This window comes from Vigna unguiculata, chromosome 7, assembly GCF_004118075.2.
Source record: "Vigna unguiculata cultivar IT97K-499-35 chromosome 7, ASM411807v1, whole genome shotgun sequence".
NCBI classification, from domain to species: domain Eukaryota; kingdom Viridiplantae; phylum Streptophyta; class Magnoliopsida; order Fabales; family Fabaceae; genus Vigna; species Vigna unguiculata.
The window spans coordinates 9,532,117-9,547,043 of record NC_040285.1 but is presented as its reverse complement, the minus strand read 5'-3'; the positions used below and the strand labels follow the sequence as shown (position 1 = coordinate 9,547,043).

General features: G+C 35.2%; 1 protein-coding gene across 1 annotated transcript; it reads right to left on the bottom strand.

Moving 5' to 3' along the window:
- Positions 1-9,715: 9,715 nt before the first annotated feature.
- Positions 9,716-13,880, bottom strand: LOC114190342 (cell division cycle protein 48 homolog). The gene is made up of 9 exons (XM_028079184.1): positions 13,730-13,880; positions 13,464-13,629; positions 13,148-13,376; positions 11,913-12,679; positions 11,606-11,827; positions 11,412-11,483; positions 11,043-11,324; positions 10,517-10,876; positions 9,716-10,233 (listed from the first exon to the last, which is right to left on the bottom strand). Exons 1-9 carry the CDS (start codon positions 13,756-13,758, stop codon positions 9,931-9,933), a joined length of 2,430 nt encoding a protein of 809 aa, XP_027934985.1. The 5' UTR covers positions 13,759-13,880; the 3' UTR covers positions 9,716-9,930.
- Positions 13,881-14,927: the final 1,047 nt, after the last annotated feature.

Below are 14,927 nucleotides of genomic sequence, written 5' to 3'. Positions count from 1 at the left end.
GTTTAAATAATATTCTTTCTTACATTATACCTCAGTAGTTTGATGTACCAAAGTGGTTGATATCATGATTTAATTAAAAAATGGCAGTTAAAATCACTACATTTTAAATGAAAAATACGGCAGTTCAAAAAGTGGCAGTTAAAACCACCACATTCATATGTAAAATGTGACGGTTCAAAAACTATCGTATTATCATGTAAAAAAACAATTATTTTAAATAACCACCATATTAAAACTACCTCAATTTACCCATTTTTATTGTAGTGTTGTAAGTCTATTATTATGAGTCAAAGAAAATATATTTGTGATTTTCTTCACATAACACAAATAATCCATTTCTTCACCTATGGTTTGTAATTACAAGTCATCCAAGTTTAGATGTGATTTATTCTCGTATCCCATTTTCCAATATTCCACTCTTACAAGACCAGAAATCGGCTTTGTTTTGAACAAAGTCTACCAATTTATGGCCAAAGTGTTGGGTTTTCGTTGGGTTACGATATAATGCACACTCATGTATCTTAAAAGTACTTTGTTTCGAGGACTACATTTTAAGCATGTGTCTCATATCCAACCTTTTTCCTTGAAATTTTTTTGTGATGTTAATTGGGCATTTGACGTTGATGATAAAAATTCTACTTCAGGAGTCAAAATGTGATTTGATATATGGTTAGATGTTTAATCTTGTTAATTACATTTTGAAAGAAGAAAATTTTTGAATCAAACGTTCAAATGAAATGAGTATTAGGAAATGATTGATAAATGATTTGTTTAATTGATTGAGATATATTATTGCTCTAAAAAATCATATGTAGAAGCATAATGCACAAAATTTTCTTAACATGACAATTGTGAACATTAAAGAAGTGCATAATTCAAATCATGCATGAGCTCCTTTTGTGATAGTTTCTTTCTGATTATTCATTTGTAGTTGAAAGTTCTTGATCTTAGGAGGAGATTGAGAAAGATACTTGGAGAGGTTGATACTTAGTGTAGCTTGGAGAGGTTGGAACTTGTGTAATATTGAGAGGGTGATACTTGTTATTGATCAAAGGTATTGATTAGTGGAATATCTTAAGTATGGTACTTAAGAGACTAGACGTAACCTTAAGTGGAAGTGAATCGGTATAAATTCTTTGTGTGCATTTTCTTTATCCCTACTCTTTACTTTGAATATTTGTTTTACACGATAATTGTTTGAATTTATATGTAGGCTCTATTCATACCCCCCCCCCCTACACCTTCTAGAGCAACCCTACAACAACACTTCCTTAGTCCCAGTTTCATTTCTTAGTGATTCCGAAAGCAACAACTTACTACTTGTTGTATTATAGAGGCTAAGTATAGAAGTTTTTGCTCTAACTTCCAATAAAATGTTAAATTAGATATGACCAATATCCTCAAAACCAAGAGGGGTAGTGGGGTTGAATTGGTTATGTTCAAAAATACCTCTTTTTTTAATTTAGTTTTTTATTTTCAAAATTGTTTAAGACTATCAACAAGGTGTATATGAAGTTGATGATTTGGATTCTTAATACAATATCAAGGATAATAAAGGAAAGACTAAGATCACAAAACACAAAAAATTATATTAGTTCTAATTAAACATATCTACATCCAGTTTTAATCCAGCAACCTTAGCTAGAGATTTTCTCTACAATATTAAAAAGAATATTTTAAGAATTCACCTATGCTATATCTACACATATGATACTTTAGAAACTTGAAACACTTCAAGAATTTCTACTCAAGACAATGCTTCACACAATTGCCTAACTCTATCACTTTCTTAGTGAAATGAACCCACTAGAATAGAAAGTGTGCACAGAGAAATTTAGAACAACTACACCTAATATGTGTTGATGAATAACTTAAACCTAAGTCAAGTCAAGATACACTTGAATCAACATGATCTTGATTTATCTTGATGTTTTCCAAAAGTCGCGTAAGATATGCTCCAAGAAGCTCCAATCTTTCTTGCTCGGTGTTTATATAAGAATGAACGTTTTAAAGTGAAAACCAATTTCTGACAAATTTAATCGATTACATTAATATGGTAATTGCTTTAGTTGTGTTTCCCTTGAAAAAACTAAGTCTCACTAGAATAATCCATTATATTAATGTTCTAATCGATTAATTTTACATAACATGATATTTTCTTAGTTAATACATTATCTAATCTATTAGATTTTTTTTCCTATTTGATTATTTTATTCATCAAGTGAGTTATTGTTGGACTGATGAAAATAACATGTCTTGAAAAGTTTCACATCAGCTAGGATAACCAAGGGGTGGGTGTTAATGACTATATAATGGACTTTAAGTCTAAGATGTTCCTTGCCCTGAGTCAAAGACACTTCAAGCTTATATTTGACACTTCAAGCTTGTGAGGTTTGGGTTAAATTATTACTTTTGAGAGTGTGGATGTACTCAAGGTCAAAGGGCATGCGAGAGTAGTCTATGTATTTTCTTGTGTTTATTTTAGTTCTCTATTAATAAATTGATTCTCGAGAGGTTTTCCCAATAGTGGTATCAGAGCTATGATTCGATAGGATTTTTTCTTAGTATGCTTTGTGGTTGCAGCGTAGTCTGATCTTCCACATCAAAAAAGATTAATTTTGTGTTGTTGGAGAATCATCCTTGGTTGTTGAAGTTACAAGGATAAATTTAATGGAAGGATCATTGCCAGTGTTGTTTTGACACGATGAATTTGCAGTTGGGTTCGTGGTAGTGCAAGGACTATGAGTCGTGTTGGATCTGTAGTGGAGTTCGTGTGTGGCGAGATGCTCTTGGATTTGCGGAGGACATCACAATTGGTGCTCGCATGGCTCGGTGAGTGATATACGATAAATATTTGATATGTGTGAGTCATGGTTTGCAGCATGTGCGTGGAGGAAGTGCTCTACGATTTACATATCGGTTTCGACAAGAGTCAATGGAGGTGCTACGCCGGAAGGTGTTGCATCTTTGGCGAAGGAGTTAGACGACATGGTGGCTGTGAAGTGCGGACGTTCGATCTGTGGCTTTTCGCAATGTTAGGTGGTTTTGCGTCGTGGGTAGCAGCATGGTTTTGAGGGTGTATGGTGTTTATGCACGGGCATTGGCTAATATATATGCAAGGTGTGTGTGGTGATTATACACAGACATTGATGCATGGTGCATGGAAATTCTTGGGATGACTTAATTCAGAGTGGAAATTCTTGGAATGGTTTGATTCCAAGTGGAAATTCTTAGGATGGCTTGATTCCAAGTAGAAATTCTTGGGATGGTATGATTCCAAGTTGAAATTCTTCAGATGGTTTAATTCCAAGTGAAAATTCTTGGGATGGTTTGATTCCGAGTGGAAATTCTTGAGATGGTTTGATTCCAAGTGAAAATTCTTGGGATGGTTTGATTCCAAGTGAAAATTCTTGGGATTGTTTGATTCCAAGTGAAAATTCTCGAAACGACTTAATTCCAAGTGATACTTCTTATGGTGGGGTACAATTGCTGGTATAGGCAATGAAGATGTGTTTATTTTATTCAGGGTGGAGAATGTTGGGCTGATGAAAATAATGTCTTGAAAAGTTCTACATCGCATAGGATAACCAAGGGATGGGTGTTAGTGACTATATAATGGACTCTAAATCCATGATGTTTCTTGCCTCGAGTCAAAGACACTTCAGGCTTGTATTTGACACTCTTTTTTATTTCTTATACTCCTATAATAATAGCGTTGTGAGGTTTGAGTTAAATTATTGCTTTGAAGGATATAGATGTATTCGGGGTCAAAGGACATGGAAGAGTTATTTATGTATTTCCTTGTATTTATTTTAGTTCTCTATTAATAAAGTGATTTTCGGAAGTTTTTCCAATAGTTATCATGTAAAGATACACATATTTCGCGCCATTTGGATTCATAAACTATTCAACCTTGATTATATTGATTTTAGTCACACTTTGGCTTTACAACCATTGCGATGCACCACGGAAGGGAAGGGAATGAGGTTTTCGGGTGGGGAGTGGAAGGAAAAAAGGAACAAATTGTATGGTGCGGAGTTGGTGAGTTGGGAGAGAGTGAAAGAAAGAAGTGAGTCTCCGCTGGGTGAAAGTGTGAGGGTTGAGTGCTTCGAGAATAAATATAAGGAGAGAAAATAATTAGGGTTTTACTTAGTCAAATTCAAAGGACATTATGAGGTATTAGCGTATACACAGGCGATGTCGCGTTGTCTGTACGTATTTTTTAAATATACATGACATTATATTAGTAGGTGATGATAATGTAATGTTAATAAGTTAATAAAATTATATTTATTAAAAATAAAGTGAAATATATCATACAAGATGAGAAAATAAAGATTGATAAATAGAGAAAAAGAGAAGAGCATATATAGACGATTTTATAACATAAGTTTATAAAAATAACAGTCAATTTTTAAAAATTTAATAAATAATTATATTTTAAAGAGTAAAATAATATTTTAAAAGGTGGACACAAAAAAGAAAGTCATCTTTATATATTATTATAAATTTAAAAAATTTTGGGGTGCATAAAAAAAAATGTGAAGTGCACGAGCCCCAAAATATTTCTTAACTACACTTCAAGGAATTTTGAGAAATGTCAAAAATATCTCATGCGATTTTGGTGAAAAGACTCCAAATTTAGGTATTATGTTTTGAATGATGTAATTCAAAATTTGTTGTTTAATATTCTATATTACACAATTTGGAGGTAGTTTTTTCACTTCTAGATTAGCTAACCAAGACTTTTTTTTTTTCACTTTTCAATTGGTCTTCAAAAGTTTGTTCTTTTATCAAAGTCCCATATACTTCATGCGGAAGTTTTGTGCTAAAAAACATTAAAAAAGAAATAAATTTCAGATTTAAAATCAAAACCCAAAGCCTAAAATTTTAACTTTGAAATTATGTTTCTTATCACTCAATCTGGAATCTTCCTAACCAAAGTGCACTACGAAATTACATAAATATATATTTTCTTTACATTTTCCACATACCTAAAAGCACATAAAGAAATCATAAATGCGAGAAGAAAGAATCTCAACTCCATTTTCTTTTTAGTTGAGATATATGGACATAGGTGAACATACTTTTCCATTGAATTTACAAGATACGTCATCTTTTGAAATTTACATAATTGTATTAAATATTACATTATATCACTCACACATACAAGAGATATAGGTTATAATTTAGTCATGATATCTTATGTAGATACTCAATAGTTCATATTTATTATCTTTACAATCATTATCTATATATCCAAGAAGTTAATAAATATAGTATATCATCACATAGAGTCCTCACTCAATTCTCTATAATCATTCTATACTTTCATCTTACAACTCATCACTTTTTTACCATGATACACCAACTCGACCCTTGAAAGTGTTAGTACTTCCACTTCGGAATCAATTTGTCTAAATTCGATTAAAAAATTTGGTGCGCACTATGAAACTCAGGTAAAACTTTTTCCGACCATATTATATATAGTTCTTATGTGAAGCCAAACACAGGCATTTACGTCATCATACCAAGAGATGTTACCCAATATTGCCAACAAATTGGAGGCTTTTACCCCAAAGAAATGAGGAGAACCTCCAACATGTGATCGTTGTGCATGCAAAACCAATTTAATAAAGATATGAAGCTCTTGCATAATCAACATTGTGACAAGCTTCAAGCTCTCAACAATAGACTCAACACACTCGATAGAGTCCATTTTATCGAATTATCAAAATCAAAGCCACAAGCATGAGCTCAACATTTTGAGTGAGTAGTTGAATCTCATTCAACCCAACCAAGCACAAACAAGAAAGGGACTAAGCAACTTTGAACTATGAGTCTCGTTGACACACCTCAATGCAACGAACTTTGGCAAAGTATCAAAGTTGTGATGACATATAAGCCGCAACTCTAGACACATTGAAAGACCTTGTTAAAATGCCTTGCTTAGACAATAGTCTAAGCAAATGGTAGAGTCTTGTTAGAATCTTTCAACGAGACTACAAGCTGGAGACAACTGACCTAGTATAAAAACTCGTAACAGGCAAACCACCCGTTAAGAACTACTAGTAGACCAACTTGGCCTGTCCCTCCTAATCAAGCACTTATGAAGCATCTACTTAGAGAGAGTCTCGAGCATGTGATCAACAAATGTCTTTCAAATTTATACCTACACCTCCATTTAACAAATCCATGTAAGATCATGAGCATCCAGATCCCAAAATGGATTGCAATCAATATTAAAGAGTATGACATGTCAATTGATCCAAATGGCCATATTAAAGCTTAATAGGTCGAGGCCAACCTATTTTCATAAGACTTAGGAGTACATTATTGACTATTCACAACCACTTTTATGGGATTACCCTTGGAATGGTATTACTCCGTCCACCCAAATTCCATTTATTCATTCAGTATATTTTGTATTATCTTCACAACTTTGTTTGTTGATTGCAACCCTGTGATGGCCTCATCAACCTCCCTTCAATACATCATTTAAAGAGATCCCAAAAATCACTCCAGCAATACATGGACTGCTCCACCAATATCACTAGTCAATTCCCGACTTACACCAAACATAAGTGATGCATAATTTGCTATGTGGACTACTCCTAGGCATATTTTTGGATTCTTTGTATGTTGACCTCCCAAAAATTTGGACGAACTTTGAATTTAAGCTACTTAGTACATCAATATCAAAGAAAACTCTACTAAGAGTAAGCAAGAAAGAAAAACTATGCCCTATGCTTTCAAATAAGGACAAGGTAGAGAATGTGATAGTTATACTCCCTTAAATGTTAGCCAAGATGTCATCTTTCAGGAAGCCTACACCCTCAAGCTTATCTGACTTCCTCAGCCTAAACAGACACACTAGTTTGTTGATCCCTACAAGTGTTGCAGCTAACACCAAAATCAGGGACACACAACTAAGGAATGTTGCAAGGTGAAGGACCCCATTGAAGAAATCATCAGGTCTTGGGTCCTAACTCGCTTTGTTTAAAATAAGTAGACCATACATGGTTGAGTATGAGGTTCAGGCAAAGGAAGACCAAGTCAGGGTATAGATTTTCACGATCTATTCTAAGGAGAAGGTTGGAGATAGCAATCGTAAGAACTCCTTACTCAACTAGAGCAACCAAAAGAGGAACCACAACATGGGTTCAAAGAAGTATTCACAATATCATTGAAGTATTTGTGGGAGGTTGTAGTTCTAAGTTGGCACAAAAATGATATCCCTAAAGTATTAACTGGGTGGGTCAATTTCCCATTTTATCCTTACCACTCATTCTTTTCACTAATAAAGAGTTTTTACACAACTAAGGAATGTTGCAAGGTGAAGGACCCCATTGAAGAAATCATCAGGTCTTGGGTCCTAACTCGCTTTGTTTAAAATAAGTAGACCATACATGGTTGAGTATGAGGTTCGGGCGAAGGAAGACCAAGTCAGGGTATAGATTTTCACGATCTATTCTAAGGAGAAGGTTGGAGATAGCAATCATAAGAACTCCTTACTCAACTAGAGCAACCAAAAGAGGAACCACAACATGGGTTCAAAGAAGTATTCACAATATCACTGAAGTATTTGTGGGAGGTTGTAGTTCTAAGTTGGCACAAAAATGATATCCCCAAAGTATTAACTGGGTGGGTCAATTTCCCATTTTATCCTTACCACTCATTCTTTTCACTAATAAAGAGTTTTTACCAACGACCCCAAACAATATGATTTAGTTGTTATTGCCACTATAGCAAATTGGCAGGTGAACAAAGGTCCCCATTGATCAGGGAGTTTGATTATTGGTCAACCATTTAGAAGCTTGACGTTCCCTTGATCCTTATTCAATCTTACCCAGACCCATGGTTAGGATTCTCTAAATTCAGGAGAAAGTGAGTACATAATTAAGGTTATGTCAATCTACTCATGACCTTCAAGACACCTAAAGCATATTGGACATTAACAATTTGGTATATTTTGGTGTATGTAGATACTTTCATATAACATCCTCATAGAGAAAAGGACCCTAAATAAGTTGGAAGGCATTGTGTCCATGCCACACATGGAAATGAAATTTTGTGTTGAGGACGACACAATCACTATAGTAAAGGTCATCCTAAAGAAGTTTGGGAATGTTATGCACTAAGCCTAGAAGTTTTCTCTTACTCCTTGAAAGCCTCAACAATACAACCAAACAGACGAGATCTTAGACTTACAAGAACTAGATATGGCCAATGAAAGGTCCAAAACAAGCAATGTCTGCGCATTGAGAAGGTAACCCCCACATTCTTCTTCTGTTAAAGAGTTAGATCTTAAACCCACCACTTAGGAGTTAGACCTTGACCCAAGAGCTGAGTTTGAAAAGGACAGACCTACCTCTAATAAACCAATGGATCTTCAGTTAGGTTACTAGTTGACTCAATGCACAAAGATAGACAATACTTGGTCAAGGTGAGTGTTTAAGCACCTTTACGTCTATTCTTTTCCTCAATAGAAATGAGGTATTTAACCCTCGATTTGATCAGGTCTTTACTGGTATAATAGGATTCAAAGGGTGTTATCAGCATAAAAAAAGAGATGCCTTTGAGAATCGACCAACAGCATTTCAATTTGAAAATTTCGTTCTTAAAATTTTGAAAGAAAGAAAAGGTATACATAGTGAATAAAGGTCAATGTTAAGCATCGTTTAAAAATACATAATCGACCTTCGAACCCTACTTTAGTTGATAAAAATACATAAATATTTTTATAGTTGGCTTTATTTAGATGTATTGGCAAACAATTTGTTAGGCCCTTAAAAAGGTCCAATTATTAGAGTGAATCCTACACTCAAAAAGGATAAAGGAAAAAGGATATCAAGGTCTCTGAAAAAAATTCATATTCGAATGTGAAGTCCCATTAGGTCGTGGCTTTAGAAAGGCCATATCAACCTTATCATGTGTTTGGACTTCTATGAACTCGACTACATTATCTAAGCACACTCACTAAAAGAACATACGAAATCTTCAACACTTAGGAAATAACTTCCACAGTACCCAAAAGTACTCAAGATCGTAATTAGGAGAAATTGATGTTTCCTCCTCTTTTTTGTGAGACCTTTCTCAACCTCTTCTAATGGTTTTGCTTAAAAAACGCTTTACGTTTACCCTTCTAATGGTTTGCTTAAAAAGGCTTTACGTTTACCCTTAGAGGAAACAATCTCTTTACCGTGAGACCGAAAACAACCATCATAACGTTGGTGGGAGGAGGATGGGAATGTTCCTATGTGGAATCCTCCAAGGATACAAAGTTAGCACGAGTCATCTCCACCCATGACAATAACCTCTCAGCTAACGAGAAGTCTACTAGCATTGGAAGAATTAAAAGGGAGCAACGATGATGAGAACCGAAAAATTAGTAAGAAAAATTGGAAGGAGAGAAGATTATAGAGAATGAATATCAATGAAAATGTTTACATAATATTCAACTTATAGAGTAGAATACATACATGTATATATATATATATAGAGATATATATATATATATATATAGAGAGAGAGAGAGAGACAAACACGTGTATTGCCCTGTCGGACCAGTTCAATGAGTAAACATCAAATATCCCATTATTTCTCTGCATCCTATTAGATACTTGCTTGTTTTGATGACAGTAAAAGTCACCATAATAAGTTTCAAAAAATCATTTTGATAGACGATACAGGGCATGAAATTCACTCAAATAAATTATAAGTAATAAATTACTATAAATTCAAATAAAACTAAGCTCTCTCAAATGTGCTTTAAAAATCTTTTTTGATGTCCAAATAAATGGTTCCACTTTCAAACAGGCTTTTACCACAAGAATAGTAAATCCACAGGAAGCCTGACTTTCAGACAGAAAGTAAGTACATAAATTAGCAACATTGTTCATAATTCAAGCAAAGAAGGCAAAGGTAGGTCTAACTGTAAAGATCATCTTCATCAGCTCCACCAGTGCTTGCAAAAGGGTCGGATGCAGCACCAGCACCCGCACCACCAGCGCTGGTATCTGAAAACCTGAACTCAGATCCAAACCCTCTTGACTGCTGCAATGTCTGCGCAAAGGCCTGGTACTTGCGAATGTCAGCATCACTTACACTCCTTCGTGCATATTTCATTGACTCCTCAAAATGAGCTGCCTTGATTTCAGCTACCTCTTCCTCTTCAATATCCTCTTCCATTGCCTCGGGGTTATCTCTTTTCCTCCTCTCTTTCTCAATGTCCTGTCAAGATAATAGTTCAACAAATTGCCTTCAATCTAAACGCCGATAAAAACATTTTTAAAATTGATAATAAAATTATTGAAAAGGCTTGTTTTAACTGTCTAATATTATTTGTAATTTATCGAAAAACGTGAGACTAATTAAACTAACACAATTTATTATTTCTAATAAATTTCAACCTATACTGAAAACTATTCAAAATTTCTCACATATTCTTTAATTGTCATTGCCAATGCATAGTAATCAATAAATAACACAGAAAAAGGTATCCTCCAAAGTTTACCTTCTCAATGTTCTCTCTTATAGCATACTTGCATGCACGCTGGCAAATTTCAGTAATATCTGCACCACTGAAGCCCTGAGTATACTTGGCAAGAGCTCTAAGGTCAACATCTTTTGAAACAGGAGATTTTCTCAAACAAGCTTTAAATATCTGATGACGGGAATCCTCATCTGGGAGTGGGATATAAATCAATTGATCCAGACGGCCCGGTCGCAGAAGAGCAGGATCTATAATGTCTGGTCGATTAGTGGCCCCAATGATGAACACAGTTTTCTTTGCCGACATACCATCCATCTCTGTAAGCAATTGATTCAAAACCCTGTCAGCAGCACCACCAGCATCTCCTACACTGCTCCCCCTCTGCAAGATTAAAAACACGCAAGTTTTCAAAACAACTGTCAAGAGAAGACAATTAGAGTAGTCTTACAACTAATTATCTGTGATATAATTTATTTAAATGCAGTAATATCTTAGATACCAGTAACTTTAGCAGATGTCAAGCCTTAGCTTACAGTATGGTACAAACCTGAGTTGCAATGGAGTCAAGTTCATCAAAGAATAGAACACATGGAGCAGAACCACGAGCTTTATCAAAAATTTCCCTCACATTAGCCTCACTTTCTCCAAACCACATGGTAAGTAGCTCTGGACCTTTGACACTGATGAAGTTCGCCTGGCATTCATTGGCAATAGCCTTTGCCAAAAGGGTTTTACCACAACCGGGAGGCCCATAGAAAAGAACTCCCTTTGAAGGTGACATTCCAAACTTCTCAAATTTCTCGGGGTGTTCCACTGGATATTGAACAGTCTGAGAAAAAGAAAATTAATTATAGCCAATATTCAAAGGAGAGAAAAAAAATGCAGAGATATATCTCGATGCAGTAGCTCATCTTACCTCTTGAAGTTCTCCCTTCACATTTTCAAGACCACCAATATCTTCCCAGCTGACATTGGGCACTTCAACAACCTAACCCATTAACAAAAACAATGTTTGCACATTAAAGTTTGAATGGTGTGATCACACGATTGTCAACCAATAAGGAAAGAACAAAAGGACACAAAACTGCGAGAAAGTAGTAAAATACTTACCGTTTCTCGGAGAGCAGAAGGATTGCTTGTTCCAAGAGCAGTCTGGAAATGCTCATTTGAAACTGCCATTGAGTTCAGTATCTCAGCATCAATGGACTCATCCTCCAAGTCAATGACGTCCATTTTCTCTCTGATGCATTGAAGAGCGGCTTCAGTACACAAAGCAGCAAGATCAGCACCAACATATCCATGAGTGTCCTTAGCAATCCTTTCTAAATCAACCTGCAAATTATACATCGGACATAGTTCTCATATCTCAAATATTCATATCAAACCACAACGAAAGGGAGAAAGAATTAAATCTTACATCCTCAGAAAGCTTCATATTTTTTGTGTGTATACGAAGAACCTCAAGGCGTCCAACCTCATCTGGAACGCCAATATCTATCTCCCGATCAAACCTACCAAACCTCCTAAGGGCAGGGTCAATGCTATTGGGACGATTTGTGGCTCCAATAACAATTACATGGGCACGTGATTTAAGACCATCCATGAGAGTCAAGAGCTGGGAAACAATTCTCCTCTCAACTTCCCCATGAGTCTTCTCCCTCTTTGGAGCTATCGAATCTATCTCATCAATGAAGATAATGGAGGGTGCATTCTTCTCGGCTTCCTCAAAAGCCTTCCTGAGATTGCTTTCACTCTCACCAGCCAATTTTGACATGATCTCAGGACCATTAATGCAGAAAAAGAAGGCTCCGGTTTCATTTGCAACAGCGCGAGCAATCAAAGTCTTACCAGACCCAGGGGGTCCATATAGCAGAATTCCCTTAGGTGGCTTAACACCGATAGATTTGAACAACTGTGGATGCCTCAATGGCAGTTCCACCAGTTCCCTAATCTGTGCCATCTGCTTTCTAACACCACCAACATCATCATAACCAACTTCGTCTAAACGATTCTCATCTTCCCTTTTAACAGGCTCTCCCTCACAGAAGATCTCGGTGTCAGGAGCAACAACACAATACTCTGCAGGATCGGTTTCAATAACCTTGAACTCCACACTTCTCATCCCTCCTCTTACAAGGAACAAATCACCTTTCCTCACTGGTCTATATGCCTCGAGAAAATAAGCTGAAAAAGTAAAACTGGACTTAATGCACAGTTGAGTTAACTTATTTCTAGAAATACAATTACTTGATTAAGCACCATCCTCACAAAGCTTCTAAATGAACAAAAAAGACCACTCCCTCACAGTTTGCAGATATGCCAAGCCCCGCACTCTTGGGCCTCACTAACCAACTTACATGCTCAGTATTCACAACAAACAATACATATCAAACATGTTAGATTCAAAGAAGAGATTAGCTTCATCAATTGTTCCCTAAGCATTACATATTAAAAGCTAATTGTGATAAACTTCTCCACAAGCCATCAGTTCTTTATTAAAACCCTGCTTGGCTTACCTAGTGCCCTCGATTCATATTATCTTTTTAATTAAGAGAAAAGTTCATCCACACAGAATCTAAGACCAACAATGTTAAGAATGATATAAGGATTGCCAAAATATGGTATCAAAAAAGAGTATGTAGTTGCACTCACGCTTCAAGTAAGCATCAAAAAGATTCCCAGTAACGCCCTCAATGGTGTCATCGACGGGAAGAATGTGCACTCTCTTTCCGTACTTAACATCAGGGCACGCGTGAACGGAAACAACGTCACCGAGTCTAACCCTAAGGTTACTCCTGACGACCTTGTTCATCCGTATCTTGGGCTCCTCACAGGTATCATCGGCAAGGGCAATACAGACGGTATCCTTCCTCTTCTTGCCCTAAACCACAAAAAACAAGACAAATTTTGGTTATTAGAAAAAGTGGACTAAAATCCAAAGTAAAAACCCCTTGGGTTGTTCGTTCACCTTGAGAAGAATTGTGTCTCCGCGGAAAAGCTGGAGCTTATCCATGGTGTCAGGGTGGAGCGCGACGACGGAGTTGTCATCGTTTACGGCTTCGTCAACGACGAGTCGGTTGGGCGCCTTCTTGCGCTCCAAGATCGCGGTACTGAAATCTCTCTTTGTTCCCTTACTGAAGAAAGAAGAAAATAGAATGAATTAGATTTCGAATCTGTGGGAAGAGAAATTAATCGATCGAATTCTTGAGATCTGAGGAGAAAGCAGAAGCTTACGCATCGGAGGACTCGGGTTGGTTCGCCATGGAATTGAAGAGAGTTGAAAGAGAATGGGAAAACAGAGGGATCTGAAATTGGGAACTTTGGTAGGTCACTGGATATTTATAAAGCGGGTAATTGGGTAAGCTTCTTTTCTTCTCGCCCAAGAAGCCTGGGGTATATTTTAAATTTCAAAGTGTTTTATATTTATTATTTTATTATTAAATATTAAATTAGTTATTTGATTTGAATCAAGTATTTAAGAATATGAAGAAATATAATAAAAAAAAATATTATTTAAGAATTTTAAATTTTCTATAATATTTAAGATTTTTCTAACTCGATAATATGTTTCTTTCTGTTTTGAACATCAGGTAAAATTAACTGATCGAACTGATTGTGTAATTGATTTCAAATTTAAAATAATCACAACACAAGTATAAGGAAGAACAGCTCAAAAAGTAATGAAAAATATAAGTGAGCGAGTGTCTCATTAATGGGATAATGAATTTTATTATCATAATAATTCTGTATATTATAGAAAATTTGAGATATTTTTAGAACTTCAAAATAACTTAAAAACCGGTGAAGATGGAACTCAGTAAGAATATTTTAAAAATATATTATTTTAACTTCTTAGAAAAAACATAGAATATTTGTCATGATGTACATTTAAACTTACTAATACTAATAAAATATAGATGAATATTATATTTTTATTTTATTTCATTTTATTTAAAAATCAAAATGAATTGAATATGAAACTAATTCAATGAGTTAATAAAATTATTGAAGATTTATTTGGTTATTAATAAGATAATAAATTATGATATAATAAGGATATGATATATAAATGCAAGATAGTTAAAATTTTAATTTTGCTGTTAATTGTTCTGGTTAGATCAAGATGTATTTAGAATTTTACGTGTTTTTATGTCTTCTTACTTTTCACGTCGATATGACTTCTACCAAGTATGTCGATACGTCCTCTTTCTCGGTGTGACTTGGATGTCCTCGGTAGTGACTAGTAATGTTGTAATAAATGAATCTATTGACATATCTCGTGAACAATGATTATATATAGTACCTATATGGGCCCTGTTTATTAAGCCTAGGGTCTATAGGTTTACCTTGTTTAAGGGTTTTTTAACTTGCTCAATTACCTTTAATCCACCATTATTTAGTTATGATTTATCATGTTGCCTATGTTGTGGTG